Source organism: Sylvia atricapilla, chromosome 23 (genome assembly GCF_009819655.1).
Source record: "Sylvia atricapilla isolate bSylAtr1 chromosome 23, bSylAtr1.pri, whole genome shotgun sequence".
Classification (NCBI taxonomy): domain Eukaryota; kingdom Metazoa; phylum Chordata; class Aves; order Passeriformes; family Sylviidae; genus Sylvia; species Sylvia atricapilla.
This window is the reverse complement of record NC_089162.1, coordinates 2059065-2080674: the sequence shown is the minus strand read 5'-3', so window position 1 is coordinate 2080674 and position 21610 is coordinate 2059065. Positions and strand designations below refer to the sequence as shown.

Below are 21610 nucleotides of genomic sequence, written 5' to 3'. Positions count from 1 at the left end.
CTTTGTTGTGAGGGGAGGCTCCCTACAGGAGCTGCTGAGGGGGAAGGTTCTCAGATGTGTCTCTTTCTGTTTGATTAAACATTAGGGAGAAATTCTTCCCTGTGAGGGTGGCGATGCCCTGGCACAAAAAAGCTGTGGCTGCCCCATCCCTGGAGGTGTCCAAGGCTGGGTTGGATGGGGCTTGGAGCACCCTGGGATACTGGAAGGTGTCCCTGTTTGTGGTAGAAGGGGATGCAATGAGATGATCTTCGTGGTCCCTTCCAACGCAAACCATTCTGGGATTCTGTGATGATGAAAAGCAAACTGAGCTTTTCTCCCCAATAAAACACGTGAAATTTGCCAAATCATTACAACATAATGGGGAAATAAACTGCATTTGCAGGGGGAAAATAAAATCCCAGGCAACCTGCTGAGAGCTGGAGAAGTGACATCAGGCATCCCTGAGCTGACACATCCCAGGAAAAGGAAGGGCTTTACCTCACTGTTGGCCTGGTGCAACAGGGAAGAGAGAGGGCTCTGACTCAGGGAGGGTGTGCTGAGAATTTTGGGAGGAGCACACAGACAGAGTTGTTCCAGGATGTGAGAGTGCTGTTCCAGCTTACATCAATCCTTCTAACTCCATATTCCTGTCGCCCTGACAAAAGAACATCCTGATTCAAGCCTAAGGCAAACCAGCCTCCTTCTCTGAACATCCCCAGTTCCCTTGGGGCTCACTGGGACTGATTCACCTCTGGGCTCCTTCAGGTCGGGTTTCTTGTTTGCCACTAACCAGTCCTGTAGCAGAACCAAATCAGAATAAACCTGTTGGGTTTTTAAAGGTGATGGATTTAGCTTTAATATTTTCCATCTCTCTGTAACCCTGCAGTTGTTTAGTGCAGAACTCCAAACCCCACACACAGTGTGAGCTGCTGCTGCCCCACTTTGGGCACACACAACAATTCCTCTCCAGGCCTGGCAGTCAAGGAGCCCTCACTGCCTCAGGCCTCAGAGATGGGAACAAAAGGGAGTTGGGGGCAGCAAACTTGGGCTCAATGATTCATTACCTGGAGCTGGAATTGGGAGATGAACCCCCAATGTGCAAATGGCCCCAACTGATCCAAGTGTGCAAAGCCGTGACCATTGTCCATTTTGGGTGCAGCCCCTGGGGGGCTTCGTCTGCCTGAAATGTACCTGAAGGCCCTTATAAATAGGTCTGCTTTTTATTAAATAAATAGAACTGTTTTTTATTCTCTTAGTTCTGCCTGGCTTCTGTTTTTAGGAGGCCCAAAAAAGCATCAGTTCTGTTCTTTAGATAATGAGTTTTGTCATTTAGTTAATGACACTATAAATGGGCCAGGATCACAATAAGACAAGGAATGCCCTGCAGCCACCAACAAAACATCCCTTGCAGGACAGTGCCCCATGAGAATCAGGTGTAACTTTAAATACAGATTTATTTCAGGTTTGCTACTGACGCACAAACAGCAGAGATCGATGTTCAGTATACATGGTATACACAAAGCAGCCAGTACCATCGGCATCTCCGTCCTTCTGCTGCACCCTCAGCAGAAGAACCACACACGAGGAACCCCTCCCCTCCTCAGGAATGAGGCTGACAATTTCTCGGTGGCTTAGGAGCCAGCTGTGGGATGGCAAGACACAAAAGGGCAGCTCCTCAGAGCTCTGTCCTCAGAGGAAAGCACAGCGGGCTCAGATATGCAGGAAAACCCTCGGAAAATGGGGGGTATGTTCATGGGAATGGAGACCTGGAAGGGATTTCCTAAGAACATTAACTCCCGTTCCCTGCTGTGCAGAGCAACCACAACATCTGCTCCTGGCTGTGCGGAGCAGCGTGGAGACCTAAAATATGATTGTGTTGAAAGAGGCACTCGATCGATCCTCTAAGGAGGATCCCCAGGGAGGATGAGCCCACAGACATTGTCACAAGGAGTTTGAGAGCTGCTGGAAAGACCTAAGAAAGGAACTCTTCATGCCACCTGTCCCATCTCTTGTCACTCTCCCCTTGCCCACAGCTGGAGACCTTCTGGAGCCACCCAAGGGGCAACGGAGTTTATGTTGTACCTCCAAGGGACTGAACAAGCACAGCAGGCTCCAAGCCTCTACTTGCTGAGATGGCATCTTCTGCCCACCCAAACTCTGTGTCTCACCCCTAAAGCATCTTTCTGCTGATCCCAGTAATTGCACAGCTTGACCCAGAAGCTTTGGCTCGCTCACAGTCACAGCTCGTTGATTGGGAGGCACCTTCATCAGTGACACAGGAAAAAAATTCAGTGGTGCCTGATGATTTGATCTGAGCAAGAGACCAAAATGATAAATGGGGTTTGGAAGAGGTAAACCAGCCTCTGACCACAACAGGCACAATGCTACAAAACCATCAGAGGTATAGAATAACCCCAGAGGTACAGAACAACCCCGGAATAACTGAAGGGGAAAATGGCTGTAGATGCTTTGCAGCAATAAGAGGTTCGACAGTCCCTCTTTCCCTGCATGCCTGAACCCCGCTGAGCCCCTTTTGCCTCAGGAAAGCCAAAGACCCAAATTAATCTCCCTCTCCCTCAGCTCAAAAGGGATGCCAGTGAAGTCACCCCAGCTGTGACAGAGCTCAGGATATCTCAGGGAGGCTTTACACAGAGGAAAAATACTCCAACCTGAGTAAAGGCTGGAGGCTATGGGATGTCTGGGCATGACACACTGCTCCCATTGAGCACCATTTCCAGAGTGAAGCGAAGTCTCGGTGACTCGGGGGCTGTGTCTGACCCTGTGGAACTACAGCACAGCTGCTTGTTGCCTTTTTTTGGAATGACAGCTCAAACCTCAGGTTCACTGTGATCCCTTTTAGCCCTGAAAAGCTTCAAGTGGACCAGGGTGTAAAGGAGCATCCAGATGTTCACACAGCCCCATCCCAAAGCACCATAGGAAACCTCAGGCCGGTGAGACCCCCTGGGAATAACACCAGCCCTGCTATGCAAGGTTTGCATCCATCAGGAGGGGAGGAAGGAGGATAAAAAAATACAGAGTTAAGCACCATAAAATTTACACTGGTCAGGTCATAAACACGAGGAGAGAATGAAAATAAAGCCACCACCTTCCAGCCTGGCCCGGGGACGCTGCTGGGACAACAAAGTCCCCAGCAGCAAGCCCTGGAGGCATCAGTCCCAGCGCTTCATCGCACCAGTGGTCGTTGCATTGGTAAATCCTTTTGGTCCCGTTTAGCATGAGTGTTGGGGGAGTCCAGGGAGAAGGGAGGTAGGGTTGGTCCCGGGAAGGTGAGGGGAGGCTTGATCTGTGCAATTTAGGGGCATCTCCCTGCCTGTACCACAGATCCATCACGGGCAGGGATGATCCTCCTCGTTTCCATCTGTCCCCCAGCTCCCAGCCTCCACCGGTGGTTTCCGTGTCGTTCAGTGGCTTCGAGGTAGATGTTCATTCCCGCTCTGTCTCCAAGCGACCTGGTTGGTAAAAACCCTCTCTCCCAGGTGCACGGGGTTGTCCCCACACCCAGGTCCCTTTGTTTTTGTTTTTTTCCCATTTTTTCCTTATTTCTCCCCGTTTTGCTATGTGCTATGGACATCTCCCCCACTCCCAACCTCCGGCTGCTGCTGGGCTGCACCCAGCCATAGGAACACCATGCCCTTCCTCGCAGGCCCCCCTCGACCCGCTCAGCACGGCCTCAAGGTGCAGAAATCCAGCTCCTGCGGCTTCCTCCGAAAATTGCAACTCTCCCGGGGCAGCAGGCGCCCGGTGGGCACCAAACACTTCAACGCCCGTCTCTTGAAACCCCGACCGCAGCTTTTGGAGCAGGGGGACCAGGGTCCAGCCTCCCAGGCCGGGCAGGGCTCCCCGCACAGCCGGACGTCGGCGGGGCGCTGAGCCGCGTCGCACTCGGCCGCCGGCTGCCCGTAGGAGTCACGGCAGGCCACCGAGCGCTTCTGCAGCCCGTCCCCACAGGTGACCGAGCACGCCTCCCAGCCGCCCACCGCCCACTTGTAGGAAGGGCGCTTGTAGCTCGGCCTCCCGCCGTCCAGGCGGTTGGACACGCTGAGGACGCTGTTGTTGAGGTCCGGCGGCGTCTTGCCCTCCTTCTTGTAGGAGGACTTGTCCTCCTTGCTCTCCTTGGGGAGGTAGAAGGAGTAGCGCACGCGAGGAGGGGTCATCTTCCCCACGGAGAGCACCTCCAGAGTCAGGGGCTCCTGGATGGGCTTGAAGGCCTGCAGGCTCTCGACGGCGGTGCCGGTGCCGCTGTAGCGCAGGACGCTGCCCTTCACCATCAGGTCCCTCTCCACGGCCGAGACGATGAAGTGGCCGTTCAGCAGGTACCTGCCCTGCGCGTTCTTCAGCGCCAGGTAGTTGTCGTCGCTGACCAGCCCTTTGTAGCCCCGCTGCCGGATGTCAATGTTGGAGGCGCCCGCGGGGATGACCACCACGAAGTTGTAGCCATGCCTGGAAGAGAAGAGCGGGCAGGGCAGGACATCAGGCACAGGGACTTCGTGCATGACTTCAGCCCTCTACTTGTAGCAATGTGTAGGCCTGATATTTTCTGAGCCTGAAAGTTGCTAGTTCTTTCCAAGGGAAATTTTTCAACAGTTTTCTTTTTCCCTAAACAAGCCTGTGTAAACAATATTCCTTTCCCATAACAACAGGTGTTGATTGCTGTTTCTGTTACTGAGCCAATGGCAGAGGTCTCAGTCCTATGGACCAATAACATGACTTTCAGTGCAGCATGTTATAAAAAAGCTAAATGGATTGCAAATAAAGCTTCTGTTTTCTACTGCTTTCTGACTGGAGTCAAGCATCTTTATTTCATGTCCTATTGTGACAGCAATGCATCTGAATAACTTGGAATACAAAGTGCTCCAGCCAGACTACCACCTGTAGGTATTGGTGATTATTACTATTATTGTCAGCTCTTTGGGAATGTATCAAGGTTACGGAGACACAAACTATTCTAAAAACAAGAGAAGAGCCTGAGAAACTGACCACCAAGAATGCAAACCCTAAATAAAGGAGGCACGACATGATGAATTTGACCAATTAGGTGTCCTGAAGGGTGCATGTTGGATGCGTGGACAAGATGCAGGAACCAATCCAATAACATGTGAACAAGCAGCTTAGAATCTATAGCTGTAGCTTAATGTAAATAATAACTGGCCTCTGCTCAATCACACTGGTTGGTAGCACAGAGGTCCCGATCTCCTGCACTCTACAGCTGCAGCCCTGAGATCCTCCCACCCCTATGTTTGTCCTCTTCCTGTGAAGAGCATTTTGAATCTCCTCACTGCGCTGAGTTTTCTCTAGGCTGATGTCACCCTGTTACAGGAAGATGCTTCAGCCCCTCTGGGAAGGGCAAGGAAGAAATGGAAGAGGTTTAGGGCGGGAAAGCCCCGTGCAAGGAGCCGGCTCTGCCTTCACTCAGGTATCCCCCCGTGCTGGCACAGATACAGGGAGGTGTTTGGTCCCCCAAGGGGCTGCAGGCAACCTGCTCAGTGCATCAGCACTCTCCTGCCAGCCTGACCTTCCTACATGGGACCTTCCAAGGCTTTTCTCATCCCTTGTGAACTTCTCAACATGTTCCACAGGTCAGTCAAGGGGGATCCTGGTGGCTCATGCATTAATTCACCTATAAGCACTCCATCAGCAGAAGTCCACAGAACATTAAACATGTCCTCCTTCTCCTTCAGAGCCAGCCCAGGTGTCTGTGCAGTGATGTGCATGAGCACCAGCAGATTTTGCTCAGGATGGATCCATCCCGTCACCATCTCCACAACCTTCCTGCACCCCCCACACCAACACACAGAGCTGGGAGTAGGGGAAGCATTTGTGGTCACCAAACACTTACATGGGTTTGGTGAACAAGCCTGAGACCTTCTTGCAGCTCTTGTTGTCTCCTCCGCAGACGCTGCATTTGTCAAACTTCTTCTTGGAGCCCAGCTTCCCATCACAGCCCGCCTTGATGCATTTGCCCTGGACACAGACCGAAGTGGAGTCCGGGGAGCAAGGGGTGCCATCCACAACCTGAACCAGGCGAGCAAAACAAGCTGCTGCATTTCCCTCTCACACCTCCCGAACCCTCCCAGCCGTGCCCATCCCACCCCAATCCATCCCACAGGTGCTGAGGAGGTGCCAGTGGGCACAATGTCGCTCTTTGCTCATGTTCTGCTTTGCAGGCAGCATTTGGGGGTCTCTGAGAAGAGGTGGATGGGACTACAACCCTTTTCTGCTCCCACCTATAGCATTTCCTGCCCTTTCCATTGCAGGGAACAAGCCACACAAGAGACACTGCTAACACCATCTCTCTCAGTCCCACATCTGGATGTCCACCCTGTTGCTTCCCCTGTACCTAAACCATCCTCCTCTATCCCAGGATCACAGGAATGTGCCAGAGACACCCTTACAAGAGGTAAAAATGACATCTTCCAGAGGAAAACCCTGCATGGACCAACTCCAACCCCAAGCTGATTCACACCAGACTGGTGGACTCCCCTCCTCTACCACCTCATCTAACACCATCCGCCCACCAGACAAGGAAAATCTGTTCATTCCCAGGAGCACTGGAGCCATCCCACAACCCAGGCACTGACCCTGGGACTCTCTCACCCACCTTGGGTGCCAGCACATAGAAGTACCCGGTGCCATTAGCCCGGCAGATGAGCTTGCACTTGTCCCGGGGCGAGACCCCGGAGTATTTGGGAACCCAGGAGACGGAGGCGGTGAGGCGGTTCGTGCTGTGACTGTAGCCATTGAAAGCCTCACACTGCTCCTCACGGAAGCTCTTCCCCGGCACTGAAAATAAGAGAGACGTGGTGTCAACAGGGTGAAAATAACAGGGACAGTGCGCCAGCCTGGACCTCCAGCTTTAGCTTCCTGGGGTCGCTGCAGCCCTTACCTGCAGCAGCACAGGGCTCCAGGTTGCAGGAGCGGTACTTGACGCGGACGCCCTCGCAGTAGGAGCCGCCGTTGGCCGGCGTGGGGTCGGTGCATTCCCGCCGGGACAGCTGCACCCCGCCGCCGCACGTCCGCGAGCACGGCCCGTACGGAGCCCAGCGGGCCCAGCCGCCGTCCACCTGCAGGGAGGGATGGCATCACGGGCTGCAAACCCCTCATCTCCACACCTGGAGCCACCCCTTTGTCCCCTCCAACCGCCCAAAACCTTCGCTGAGAGGGGAATCTGAGGGGTGGGTGCTGATCTCGTCTCTGAGGTGACCCAAGGGGAGGGTCAGGTTGGGTATCAGGGAATGGTTCTTCCCCCAGAGGGCACTGAACGGGCTCCCAGGGAAGCATTCGCAGCCCCAAGGCTGACAGAGCTCAGGAAGCATTTGGACGATTCTCTCAGGGATGTGGTGTGATTCCTGGGAATGGTCCTGAGTGGGGCCAGGAGGTGGGCTCAGTGATCCTTGTGAGTCCCTTCCAACAGAGCAAATTCTGTGAAACTTGCCCAGGGCTGGCTGGAGCAGGGCAGCAGCCTCACTCCTTGGGAAATACAGGATGCCCAAGGGACCTCCTGCTCCTCCACATCATCCCACACCCCATGCCGGGTCTCCACCATCAGGAGATCGGGGATATCTTGGTCAGCACCTGCTCAGAGTGACCCTGTGGGGTGTTTTGGCGGCTTGCAGAAGAGATACTCATCCTGTACTCACTGAGTGACCCTGTGGGGTGTTTTTAGGGCTCCCAGCAGAGCACTCACCCTATACACAGTGACCTTGTGGGGTGTTTTTAGGGCTGGCAACAGTGGTACTCACCCTGTACTCACTGAGTGACCCTACCAGGTATTTTTTGGGGGCTCCCAGCACAGGTACTCACCCTGTACTCAGTGACCCTGCAGGGTGTTTTTGGGCCTCCCAGCACAGCACTCACCCCATACTCACTGAGTGACCCTGTGGGGTGTTTTTGGGGCTCCCAGCACAGCACTCACCCTGTACTCACTGAGTGACCCTACGGGGTGTTTTTGGGGCTCCCAGCACAGCACTCACCCCGTACTCACTGAGTGACCCTACGGGTGTTTTTGGGGCTCGTGACCCTGTGGGGTGTTTTTGGGGCTCCCAGCAGAGCACTCACCCTGTACTTGCTGACGTTGTGCCTGTCCACGCAGGCACCCTTGAGGCAGAAGCGCCCGTCCCCGCAGGCGGTGCCGTCGGCCCAGGGGAAGTGCCGTGTCTGGCAGACGATCTGCCCACGCGCCTTCCCCGTGCACCACAGCTTGGCGCAGTACTGCATGTAGGGGCACGGCTTGGAGCCCACCCCGAAGGCCAGCTCGCACTGCTGGTTCAGGCTGTAGCTCGTCCCCGGCAGGTCTTCGGGCAGAGGGATGGGTTTGGCGGGCTGGTCCAGCAGACAGTCCCCTGCAGGAGTGGGGAGACGGGTCTGCCAGGTGCTGGGGGGTTTATGGACCACAGGGGGGAGGGAAAGCGCTGCCGCAGGGAGGTGAGGGAGAGGCTGGGCCAAAACTAGCCCAGGGATGCCCTGGGGTTTGGCTGTATCCCAGACACAGATTCCATCTCCTGGTGATGCCTTGGAGCCGTGCCAGCGGCCTGAGTGCAGATGTCACTGCTGGGGACACCCAGGAGGTCTGGAGGCTGCCAACCCCCCATTTCCTTCTAAATGTTCTGCCAGAGCCAGGAGAGGAAGAGCTCCACAGCCAAGCATCTTTTCCCAGGAAACACCTGCAGGGACAGAGCCTGTCCCTAGGGGACAGGGACACAGGCGGGGGCTGAGGGGCACAAGGGGCTCACCGTGGCCACTGTCCAGGAAGTCGGTGATGATGGCAGCACTGCAGGCTGACCAAGGGTTGGCACGGTCGATCTGGATGAGGGTGGGGGACATCATGTGGTTGGTCTTCAGCCGGCCAAAGACCTCCTCACAGGCCTTCACGTTGTCGTGGGGCATGTTGAACACGTGGCCTGGGGGTGGGATACGGGAGGCAGCATGAATAACCCAGCAGAGAATGATGAGCAGGAACTCCCCCAGCTTCTTCCAGGGGACACTGAGATGTGGAGTGGGGTTTGGGGCTTTCTGTGCTCACAGGTACTGACCCCCAGGCAAACACTGCATTTGGCCTGAGGCCATGGGACAGGCTTCCAAAACTGAGTGACAGCACTGAGATTGTGGGTGTGGAGTTTGAATTGAACTGTGTGATATCACAGGGTGGAAAACTTAGAATTAAAGGTTTAGTATAGAGTAATATATATAAAGCAAGATGGAGTTTTAGTTCAGACGCCAGTCCTTCTTTCACCTTCTTCTTTATAGGTTTGGGTGATGTTTTGTAATTGGGTGAAAGAGTCTGCATGGCATCTCCTGAGTATTAATACCAGCTCTAACAGAAGGAAAGAAGGTAAGAAACCCACAGCAGACCCTTGCAAGGATGGCAGCTGTGGGCAGCCCAGAAGAGTCAGCAACCATCCCAGCTCTCTCCCAGATACCCTCATGCACATGGAAAGCACACAGAAAAGGAAGGGAAAGGGAAATTGTGAAGAGAAGGTGACAGGTGACTTCAGCACTTGCCCCGCTGTCTCCTCCCTCCCAGAGGTAGGTGTGCCTGTTATTTCAGGACCCCTGAATCCTGGAAACCCAGAGCAAAGCCTTTTGCTTCCTCAGCAGCCCTCTCCCACGAGGCTCAGGGGGAGCCTTGTACCAAGGCAGAGTTTATCACTGGACACCGCCTCTTGTCTCATCTCCCAGAGGTGGAAACCAGGGCTACTCTGAGCCTTGCCAGCTCCTGGAACTCCCCCAGGGAGGAAGAGGAGAGCTGGGAGCCTTACCCAGCTCGTGGGCAGTGGTGAAGGCCGAGGGCAGCCCGTCGTCCTCGATGACGGAGCAGCTGCGCTTGGGGTCACACATGGTGCCCACGTCTGCCATCCCCAGCGTGTCACAGGTGGTGGCCCCACACAGGTCCTGCCGGTCACAGAGGGAAGGGGTTAGTCCTGGGGACAGCACAGGGGTCACGGTTCCCCTTTCCCTCCTCATCCCTGGCCCCCCACGGGGAGCTCCCAGTGGGAAGAAAGCCCAAAGGGGTGGGAACCACACCAGGACACAGAGGCAGGAAACCTCAATGCTGACCCAGCCCAGGCTGCAATGGTGTGTTTGCACTTATCCCTGGCACCAGGGATGTGTGTAGCATCCTGCCCTGCCTTCAGCAACAGCTTTTTCCTACCCAAACAGCTCCTCTGGCCAGGGTGGAGCTGGTTTTGTCTGGTTCCCTTCATCTAAAGTGTGAGCTCAAGGAGCAGACCCAGGTGGGTGGATGGGAACACATCTGGCCTTGGTATCAGAGCTGAGCCCCTCTCAATCTCATTTCTCAGCTTCTTCCAAGGAACAAGAAAGCCCTGGACCAGGTCCAGAGGTTTCCAAGGCTAAAGAAAATGCTTCTCTCTAAGACACCGCAGCCATCCTTCAAGGAGCAACCAAGCCCAGCTGATTAAAGCAGGAACCATCCCAGGCTTCCACCCCCAAACTGAGGACAGCTAGATCCCACATATGTTGCCAGGAGAGAGGCTGGGGAGGGTCTCATCGTAGGCAGATCTGCCCTTCCTTAGATTTTGCTAAAAAAAAAGTCCATTTAAAACACACCGATGCTGCAGCCTGGCAGCAGTTCTGCGTGTAGGGGAGTAGCCTTGTCCCAGGTGCTCCCTTCCCCTGCTGGGGTGTGGTTTTGCTTTGGGAGGGCTGGAGCATCCTCCCCTCGCTTGGTGCTGCCCCAGGGAGGCCATGCAGTGGGCACGGAGCTGTTTTCCACATGAAAAGAAAAGTAAGGGACTCGCTGGGCGCTCCCAAGCTATAATAAGTGTGATTCATGCTCAGCACTTGCCCAGCCAAAGCGCCTGGGTTGCTGAAAATCCTGCAGGAGCTGCTCTGCCAATATTTCCAGCAAGGTTTCCAAGCTGAAGGCATTCCCGCGCAGGCAGGTTCAGGTTCAGCCGTGGGTAAATAACAGTCCTGATGACTTCAGAGAGCCCCAGCCAGGGCTGAGATGGCTTTAACAGGAGACCTGGGGCTGCGGAGAGCGGAGGCAAGGCCGGGATCTCCAGAGAGGTGACGTGAAGAAACGTCTGGGTCTGCACTGCTGGTGGAAAACCCCATCGTACAACTGGGGTCAGCCTTTGCTCTGCACTTTTCCTGAGCAGCTGGACCCTGCTGCATCCCTGATCCCACCATACACCCGGGTCAGCAGGGAGAAGAGGTGGCAGCCCCTGATGCGTTGGCATTGATGGGCACAGGTCGATGAATGGTGCTGGCAAGCCCAGGTGCAGAGTCCCAGCCCCAAAACACCACCCAGCCCCAGTGCCACCACCACGCTGAGCCAGCGCAGGGGCTCAGCTTGCCCAGGACGCCCTGCCCGTGCTCTGACCAGCACTGGGGGCCTGGGGTGGGGATGGGGCATGGGGCAGGAACACCACAGCCTCACTCTCACAGCTCCCTCACTGCTCTTTGAAGAGCTCTTTCCTCGCCAGCACAGCGAGCTTTGGCTCCCGGCCCAACACCTGCACTGACACACTGACCCACTTCTCGTCTGAACCTCGCTGGGACACACAGCCAGCGCCTCTTCAGGGGGATTTCCCTCTCTCCTCACTGCAGCCTCCTCAGGACAGCCTGGCAGCATCTCCAGGCTTTAATGAAATGTCCTGAGCCCCCACCTGAACACCTCCTGCAGCCTTGCCAGGTGTTGAGGCTGCTCAGGAGGGAAGCAGAGAGAAAAGGAAGAGGTTCAGGGTGGGAAAGCCCCGTGCAAGGAGCCAGCTCTGCCTTCACTCAGGTATCCCCCCGTGCTGGCACAGATACAGGGAGGTGTTTGGTCCCCCAAGGGGCTGCAGGCAACCTGCTCAGTGCATCAGCACTCTCCTGCCAGCCTGACCTTCCTACATGGGACCTTCCAAGGCTTTTCCTCATCCCTTGTGATCTTCTCAAGATGTTCCACAGGTCAGTCAAGGGGGATCCTGGTGGCTCTTGCATTAATTCATTTACTCAGAGTCATAAGCACTCTCTCTGCCACAGAGGCTTCCTGCGTGCATCCAAAGCAACACCAAAAAGCTGAGGCTTGAGCTACAGTTTCCAGATCCCCTCACAGCATCAGCCACGTGCTAGGCTGCAGCCAGATGTTCCTTCATGCAACATCCCTTTGGTTTTTTCAGCAAAGCAAACGTCTGTTGGGGTGACACCAAGGTCCAGGAGGGGTGGGGAGGACGGACAAGCCCTTTGCTGTGGTGTGCAGAGGTATTTCCAGGAGGCAGGAGGGCAGCTGAAGGCTGGATGCTCTGCAGGACCCTCCAACAAGCAGTGGAGGGTGTTTCCTTCAGGTAGGAAGGGAATCTGCCCCCACCAGCTGATCAGGACTGAGCTTCCCGAAGGCAAATCCGTCGCTCAGCATCGCCGATGTCGGAAGGGAGAAAATCCAAGCAGCAAAAGAGAGCCCCATTCGTCAGCAACTCATCAACACAACTGAAAACTGCCTATCAACCAGCCTGGAGGTGAAATTTAAGTTGGGGGCTTATGTAACAGCTTTTTGGCAGGAAGATAAGCTTCGGGATGTCAGGGGACCACAGATGGATGCACTCAAGGAAGGCAGATGTCTCCCTGACCGTGTGCCTTTGCATGGAGCTTGCTTTGGGATTTCAGGAATGGATGGTTTAGCAATGTGTAAAAAATGCAGCCCAGACGTGATCCACATCTTTTGAATGGCTGGGACCGAATCTGTCCCACGTGCAGCTCCAGTGACCTCACTGGGTTTCCACCAGAGGTGGAGCCGGCTCGTCCCTGCAGAGGTGTCAGCAGTGTCCTCCTCCTTCAGCTGCTCCAGCAGCCTGGGCTTCCATCCTGCCTGTGCTCCCATAGGATTTACAGCTGGCCCGGGGTGGGGGGACAAGAAGACACGCAGGACAAGATCTCACACGTCCTGCACAGCATCATTCCTGCTCCAGGCCTTTGTCAGCCCTTTCTCAGCCCTCAGCTGAACAGAGCTGGATGCTATATCCCTCCCACCCACACAAGCTTGACCTGGAAAAATGTTTTGGGAATGGTCTCCCCGCCGCTGAGGGGAGTTCCTCACCTGTACCTAATCCAAAAACATCTGGGCAGGGATAGTGGAAGGAGAAAATGCAAGGAGCCTTTTCTGCCAAAGCCTGCTTTAGCCAGGATAAGACGTGACTGTCCTCTCCAAGCCGGGCTCATCCTCCCCCCATCCCACCAGTGATTTTGGGATGCAGGCACTGGACTGACATCCACACTGAGACAGGACTAAGGGAAGGAGGAACAATGGGGAGAGGCTGTGGGAGCTTCAGCGTCACTCACTTTGTGGGGGTGGGAGGATGCAGAGCTCACCCCACACCCCACATCACCACGGAACCACGCCAAAGGCAGCTCCACAGGGATGCGGCCAGCCCACGGCAGGGGTGGCAGTGGCTCTCCCCTCTCCCCCACCCGAGGGCTGCAGCGCTGGCTGAACCTCTGGCGCTTCACTTCCAGCCCTGAGCCGGGTCCATGCAGCGCAGCCAGTGCTGAGGAGAGGTCCAGGTTCTCAGGGGGACCTCACGCATGAGTCAGAGCGAGCAGGGAGAGGTTTTTTCTTGGCAGGTGGCACGGCGAGCTCTTCCCAGCTGGGGAGGGGGAAGCGGGACCGTGCTCCTCCTCTTCTGGGCTCAGACCTCTCATTTCAGAGCCGCGGGGCACTCGCTGCCAAGCGCCGGCACGGAGGCAGGAGATGGAGCAGCAGGTTCCTGCCCGTGGGGCAAACCTGTCTTTGGACACCTCCCTCACCCCATGGCAGGGTTTTTCCAGGCTGCTAGCCAAAACCTGCCCAGGGGACAGCGAGGGCTGGCCCAAGTCGGCTTGCTGCATGCCTTGCACCCCCACCCCAGCATCTGAGAGTGGGGGTTCCCTGGGAAAGAAGGACCGGCCACAGGCATCACCTCCCCGGTCACGCACGCAGGTGGCAGAACGCCTTAGCCCGGCGCAGGGCTGTGACAGGCGGGGACAGCTCCTCCGTGCCACCCCCCTGCACCCACCTGCTTGGTGAAGAGGATGGCGGTGTCCCAGTACTCGGGGTGCTTGTCGCTGACCTTGTTCCACTTCTTCTGCCAGGCGCAGAAGTTGCGGAGGGTGAGGGCGGCGTTGCTGGTGACTTTGGGCCCCTTGTCATCCTGCCCGATGAGGAGGAACTTCACCACGGAGATCTGGATGGGGTTACGGATGCTGGGGTGCTTGTAGAGGCGGGCGGCCGTGGCCATCAGGGTGAGCAGGTAGTGCTGGAGGTCATCCCCGTGGAACTTCACCATCGACTCGTCGGCCACCACCAAGGTCTCCACGTACCGCGGGACCGAGGCGAAGCGCTTGGCCCGGCCGCCTTTCCCCCCCGCGCGGCCGCGGTACTTGTCGAGCGCCTGCAGCACGCCGGGGGTGAGCGCGGAGCCCACGGCGCAGCGCGATGCTCCGGCCCCGACGGGGCGGCCGGGGCTGCGGCGCTGCAGGCGATGGAGTCCCCCGGCCGCCCCCTCGGCCAGCGGGCTGATCAGGTACTCGGCTCCCCGGTAGCCGAAAGCCCCGCGGAGCCCCCCGCAAAGGCTGAGGGCGGCGAAGGACTCGCGGTCGGCGTTGACATCCCCCGAGTAGAAGCAGTGGCGGAGAGCGGGCAGCGGCCGGGCCGCAGCCCCCAGGTAGTGCGCGGCGAAGGCGGGCGCGATGAAGCGGGCGTCGGGGGAGAGGTGGAGGTAGAAATCCTCCCCGAAAGCCGAGAGCTGGATCACCACGGCCTGGCCCCCCCGGGGCGGTTCGGCAGGGCCCCCCCTGAAATAAGCCGGCCCGTTGATGTCGGGGTCCAGGCGCAGGGGAGTGACCAGCGCCGAGTCGGGCTCCGCGGGTCCCCCCGAGGTGAGCCTCAGCCCCGGGGCGCCCAGCAGCAGCAGCGGCAGCAGCGGCAGCATCGTCTCGGCGGCCTCAGGCCGGCGGCATCGGGGTTCGGGGGAGGCGCGGGGGGGAGAAAGCAGGACCCGGCCCCCCCCTTCCTCCCTCCTCCTCCTCCTCCCCTCCTGGCCCCGCGGAGGCTGGAGGAGCGCAGCGCCCCGCCGGTACCTGCTTTGCGGGGCGCACCGAGCTTTTATAGCGCGGGAGCGGGGCGCGGCTTGGCCCCGCCGCAGCCACTCCGGGCCCGGGGCCGGCGGAGGAGCCCAGAGCAGCCGCCAGAGAACCGCGCTCCGCCCGGGGCTGCCGCCGCCTCCCCGGGGCGGAGCGGGGTGGGGGCGGCACCGCCGGGAGCACGGGAGGGGATGGAAGGACGGGGTGCGGTGTGGGTTTGAGATGGGGAGGGATGGAGAGTGGGATGAGAGGGATGGGATGGGATGCTGAGGTTGGAACAGGATGGAATAAGGGGTGGAGTGCGGTGGGATGGGGTGAGGTGAGATGGGGTGCGATAAGGGGTGGAATGGGATGGAATGAGGTGGGATGTGGGGGTGGGACAGGGTACGATTGGGGTGTTGGATGGGATGGAGTGGGAGGAGACCCTCTTCACTTTTATTCCTGCAGCCCCCCAGGGATGTTCCCACCTGCCAGGCTCCCTCCTGCCACTCTCCAGTTTTTCAGAATCCTGCTCAAAGCGAAGGAATGGAGCTCTGTGACCCCGAGGGGAGGGAGCTTCTGGTTACAACAGGGGTGTGCAGGGAAGATAAAAGGTCATAGAATCATTGAGTCATGGAATAGCTTGGGTTGGAAGGGAACTTTAAAGGTCAGCTATTCCAGCCCTCCGTCCTCTGCTCCCTGCTGGTATTTGGGACAGTTCAGTGGAGTGGGGAACCCGCTATTTGGCTGCTCAGGGCTTAGTTCCCAGCTGTACTCGGGAAGATCAATGTTTTCCACAGCCCAGGGATGTCTAGCACCGAGATCTGGGCTGTCCCCCTCCATGTGCCTCCAGACCTGCCACCCCAGAGTAACACTGCCCCAACAATTCCTGCATTCACACCGGGGGATCCCTGTTCTGGAAGCAAAGCAGCTCCCAGGGCACCCCTCTCCACCCCACCCTCATTCAGGGGCTCCAGCTGGAGGCAAAGATGATTTCCACTTCTGAGCTCAGCCTCCCTTCACCCCTGACCACCAAAGTGCACTCCATGAGTGTTAATACCTGCAATGTCCTCTCCTCTGAGGCCACAGACAACCTGTATGGAGAATATGGGAATCCCCCACACCCACCAAATCCAGGGATCACCAGCACAGTGTGTGGGGGACACTGAGGAGCATCCCAATGCACTTGGGATGTAGAGAGATCTCGCTGTGGATGGGATTTTTGGAGAGCAGTGAAGAGTCCTCAGCAACAACCTGTAGCTGAGGAACAGATTTATCAACACCAGTGAGCACCACACTTTGGTTCAGTGGTAAAATTAAGTCCTCTCCTGGACAAGTTGGCTTTGATGTGATTTCAGCAAGGCTGAAATCCTTTGAAATCCAAGCACAGCTGAAGAAAGTGCGCATGCACGAAACCAAATCCAAGGCACACAGCCCACAGCCCACAGCCCAGCAGCTCCTTTTGCTGTCAGTGCATCCCCATGCTGTGGTTTGCTCAGTCGTGTGCCTTGCAGCTGAACTTGTGACCCAAAAACTCCATCTGACTGCACTGGGCTGAGGGAATGAGGGATTTGTGTGCTGGCCAAAGTGCAGCGTGCCCAGGGATGTTGGTATTGGGCAGCCCAGGGACTAGAGGAGCAAGGGAAGAGAGACACAGTCTTGAGCATCTTAAGGTGCCAGGAGGGAATTTCTCTTTGCTCTGCTCAGCAGGGTGAGTTTCTCCAAAGACCACGGCAGCATCCAGAATGCCACAGGCTCCCAGAGCTGCCACCAGCTGCCTCAGCCTAGAGGTCATCAGGCCAGAGTTAGTCACCGCTGCCCCTGAGCTCCAGCCCCTCCATGCGGGAACTCTCATCAAGAGGATGAGTCAAACCAAGCTGGCAGGAACTTTATCTCCCGCCCGGAGAACGTTTGATTGCCTCCTGATGGGGAAAGGCAGGCAGAGAATGTGAGTGGTTTGGCTGCGACCCGCCGGGTGCACCAGGCACGGGGCTGGCTGTGTCCCGTGGTGCTCAGGCTGTGCCAGCAGCCATGGAATGGGAGCCCAGGGATGGATCAGCTGGATGCTCCATCCCAGCACCCCCAAGCCTCACCCTGCACAGCTGGGAATCCCCCAGCCCAAGGCAGGTTGTGTTTTTTTGCAGACCAAAGCATCTGCTGCTCCACTTCCCTGCCCGGGGTGGGTGAAAAGCCGTGGAGTACAAGGAGCTCATCCTGCTCACCCTTTCCAGGCAGCTCCAGCGGGTACAGGAACATTTCAGAGCTCTCCATGAAAGAAAGAGGCACGGTTTTTATTGTAGTTTCCCTCTTGCTCGAGGACGTGATGTGATTTTTCTCTCTGGGGACAAACCAGCAGCTGCTTGCACCCCACACCTGAAGGAAGGGGCTGGCCCAGGTGACACCTTGGTCACTGGTGACACCTTGGTGTCACTCCACATCCTTCCAGGTGCCTGAGGCTGAGCCTGGCTGCTCCTCACCCCCTGCAGTTCGTCTGGATTGGATGGAAATGGGATGAATACGTGTGACTTGAAGGAGAGCACACAGAAATCAGGGAATGGAGATGGAAGACGCCTTTGGAACATTCTGAGCAGCGACAGATAATGAAATGTATCAAGGTATATAAGGTGGATTCTGCTTCTGCTTTGGATTTTGTCTAGAAGCCACTTTAAGGTAAAGCCTATCTCACTCAGGCTTCAAACATTGCTCACTCTGATGTTGAAACATCACTGTGAGCTGGTCTGCAGTGTGGATTCTCCTTCTCCCACCTTCCTCTTGCTTCCTCCAGGAAGCACCAAGTTATTTCTTTCTTTTATTCGTCACTGTGATGCAAATTTGTTCATTTTAAAATACAAAAAGAGGAAAAAAAAAATCACCACAAAACTCACATATCTCTTGGATGTTTCCAGTTCACCAATGAAATTGTTTTAAATAGACTATCTGAGAATTTTAGGCCAAAGGCAGGGCAGAAGGTGGTTAAGGCAGGGAAAACTGCCACTCAAGTACTGGATTTTGGCTAAAATGTTGGCATGTCAGAGGCTTGGGCTCCCACCCAAAAGTTCAGGCTGTGCTCTCCCAACTCCCTGTCACCCAGGCAGGAAGGAAGATCATCTCCAGGGCCTGAGGATGAGTCAAAGTGCATTGTTAGTCAGCTTTCCAGGAAATAAAGGCTGGCAGAAAAACCCCTAGCTGTGTCTAGGTAGGGTCACTGAGGGTGAGAAACACAAGAAACCTGAGCCTGTGGAGGACTCAGTAACCTAAAACCTGCCCCATCCTCGGGCCAGGAAGATGCTGAATTTAATTCTTCCTGGGTGACAGGACAGGAGGTGGGCAGGGTGCTCCTCCTGGGGCCTCCCACACAACAGGGCTGGGGGGAGAGGAGGATCTGTGCTCAGAGCTCCTCAAGCACACACCTCTGTGCCCCACAGCAAAACCCAAACCAGCCTGGTCCTCCTGTGCACAGGAGACACGGGAGAAGGGCCCCCGTGCCTTGGTCATCCCTCTCCCAATGTCCCGACACACAGTGGCACCTCTGGAATCCGGGAGGGTTCTGAACGGGAATATCATGGTACATTGGGGAAAAGAAGCAATGTAACTGGTGGTTTTGCACAATTTCCAGCTGGTATTGCAGGTCCTGGGAGTGCTGATTGTTCATCCCCTCTGAAAGCATCCCAAATCCCCCCTCTCCTCACTCCCCTCGGTATTTAGGGCTTTCCCCTGTTGGAGGAAGAGAGACACAGGTTTTTCCATGGTGTTTTCAAACAGTGTGTGGAAATTTAGGAGAGCCAGCTGACAATCCCACACATCCCAAACCCCAGTGTCACGTGTTTCTTTTCCCCTTCAGCCTGGAGGCTGACCCAGGACCCACAGCACTGTGTTGTTCCCTCCTGGGGCAGGAGGAACAATTCATCCTTCCTGGATTAATTCCCTTTTTGGGATGCTGGTGTCAGGAACAGAGACACCAAAAGTGCACAAAGCCGCTGAGCATTCCAAGGGGGAATCTGGGTGAGCCTGAGGGGTCATTAAAGCCACACATTTATAAAGATTATTTCTCTGGAATAAACCTGGGGTGGTGGGGATCCCACCAGCCAGCTGTGCAGGGTGTTCATCACTCAGGAAAACCACCACAAAGTTCATTCATTTTCATCAACCCATAAACCACGTGAGAGTGGACTAGAGAGGAGGGGAAACTTTATTATTACTATTATTATTTGTAGAAAAGGATATTCTCATTTTAACATGCTGTATTTATTTAGAGAATGTATGGGCTGCTCCATAGGAAATGCAGCCCTACAGCAGACTTGGAGGGTTTCAGAGGGTTTTAACCAGACCAGACACAGCTTTGCAGTCTCAGGAAGGACCAGACAATCCTTGGATGATCTTCTCACTGATGTGCTGGTCTCAGGACACCTTGGAAGCCCCAAGCCCCAGACAGGAAGCAGAGAAGCAGCTCCCCAGGGAGGAGGTTGCAGTGCTGGAAACAGGATTTAGCCCTTGATTTTGGAAAGGCATAAACCTGTTTCTCTTCCCCCTGGACACAACTGGGGCTCCAAAGCCACCCTGAGGCAAGGCTGACCTCTGGTGCCACATCCTTGCTCTGGAAATCCAGGTATGAAATGGAATGAAGGCAATGGATGATGGGGTTATAAACCAAAATGTAAATAAAGATATAAAATAAATATAGGAAAACAATATTAAAAAAAATCTAGCGATGGCTTAGGAATTAGAAATGGAATTCTTACAAATCGTATCAAATCAAATTAAACCATCAAATCCCAGCCATGGCTCTTGATGTGCCCAGCATCAAGGGCACCAAATCTCAGAGGCAGCATCATCAGGTGACGAACCAAGACCCGGCCTGGATGTCCCTGCCTTTTCCTGACTCCTGAAAATCTTCTTTTCCCATGTTTAGGGGATGCAGGAGAATTTGCATTTGCTCAGCATCATTCACATCCGCCAACCCTCAGGTGCTGCTGCTAAATCATCTCCGGGGGTGAGCTGCTGCCCCGTGGGGGCGGTCAAATACAGCACTGAGGGGAAGGAAAACCCTTTTATTTTATGGGGTATTCAGGGTTTTGAGGCACCAAACCCTAAATCATCACCACTTTTAAGGCAGGAGGGCCCTCTCGTGGCTGCGGCCGTGGGGAAGGCAGCGAGGACAGATTCTCACCGGCACATTTCGCTGCTTAATTCACTCGGCGGCTCCAAACCAAGCCCAAATCTCCCCTTTCCTCACAGGAACCACCATTCCCCTGACTCCCCCTCACCACCCTTCACAGCCAGGATGGTTTCACTGGCGGTGACTCGGCAGGACACAGACCAGGGCTCTGATTTAAAGCCCAGACTTTGTTTTTCTGGCGGACATTTGCGCCCACCTGATGACTTTAAATGAAAACTACTGAGAATGTTCCTTTTACTGTGGGATGGGGTTGAACTGCAGGAGCCCTCCGCTCCCTCTTTCCCAGCCAATTCCCAGGGATGGAGCGATGGTTTCCCACCAGCGCAGGGCAGCACTGACATCTAGCGGTCTCTGGTTTGGGGATTGGAGTAACTCAAATAATCGTCCCAAGCGTTTTCTCTGCGCTGAGGGCAACAAGGAATAACTAAATCTCAGCCTGGAGTTGCAAGTTTGGACGTGAAGCCGTTCGCAAAGCAAAGAAGGGACAGCAAAACACGCCAGATTTCCCCGAGCCGGGCCTGCAGCGCAGGAAGGTGGCTCTGTCCCATCCTGGGAGCCCCAAATCCCTTGGGAGCGGGGTGCCGGGCAGGAGCAGCCCTCGGGGAAGGGGGCAGGAGGGACCTGCAGAGCCGGGGACGTGCGGAGAGGAGCGGCGCAGACGTTTCCAAGCTGTTTGATCAAAAGGGTCTTTAAATCACAGTGACTGGGGAGTTAATGGCTTTCACATGCTCGGGCAGCCCCTGGAAAGGCGAGCGGAGGGCGAGGTTTGGTGACGGTGCATCCTGCGAGGGGTTAAAGAGCAGGAACCCCAAAAAAGCCTTGGGGCTCTTCCCCCTTTGCCGGGAGGAGCTGCAGAGGGGCAGCCAGGTGAGGTTTTGCTCTTTCCCAGCGCGTCTCTGGGCTGGTTTGTAACGAGCCCGGCGAGGCTACAAGGAATTCCAGCTACTGCTTGCGGAGAGAGCCGCTAATGAGAACCAGCGGTGCCTCCGAGCTAAGATGCAAGCGTGTCCTCCCAGATCAAAGATGCAGCTCCGGGAGCGGAAAGCCGGGAATAAATTACATCCTGTTGCCTGCAGCCTTACCTGTCCTAGTTCAGAGCAGGGGCAGCGCCTGCCTGCCTCCGCTCCTGCGGGAAGGCAAAGCCCGGGGAGATGTTGGCACCTCCGTGGGGTTTGGGGTTGGAGGAGGCAGAGTCAGGGCTCGCTTTTGGCTTCTGGTCCTGGCTCTGCGTTTCCCTGCTGGTGTTAAAATACAAACTGTCCCCAGCCCGAGGAAGCTGGAGAGGGAGGAAAACCCACCCGAGTCAGTGGAAAGAAGCAGCTGCAGCCCGAGCTCCCTGCCAGGAGAGGAGGGGGCTGCCGAGGAGACCAGCCAAGGCTCTGGGTTTGGGAGGACACC

General features: G+C 56.0%; 1 protein-coding gene across 1 annotated transcript; it reads right to left on the bottom strand.

The window, feature by feature from the left end:
- Positions 1 to 1411: 1411 nt before the first annotated feature.
- ADAMTS15 (ADAM metallopeptidase with thrombospondin type 1 motif 15) lies at positions 1412 to 14906 on the bottom strand. The gene is made up of 8 exons (XM_066334952.1): positions 13992 to 14906; positions 9756 to 9888; positions 8730 to 8897; positions 8056 to 8339; positions 6884 to 7061; positions 6599 to 6780; positions 5837 to 6012; positions 1412 to 4440 (listed from the first exon to the last, which is right to left on the bottom strand). The coding sequence occupies exons 1-8, from the start codon at positions 14904 to 14906 to the stop codon at positions 3660 to 3662; spliced, it is 2817 nt and encodes a 938-aa protein (XP_066191049.1). The 3' UTR covers positions 1412 to 3659.
- Between the last annotated feature and the right edge of the window lie 6704 nt (positions 14907 to 21610).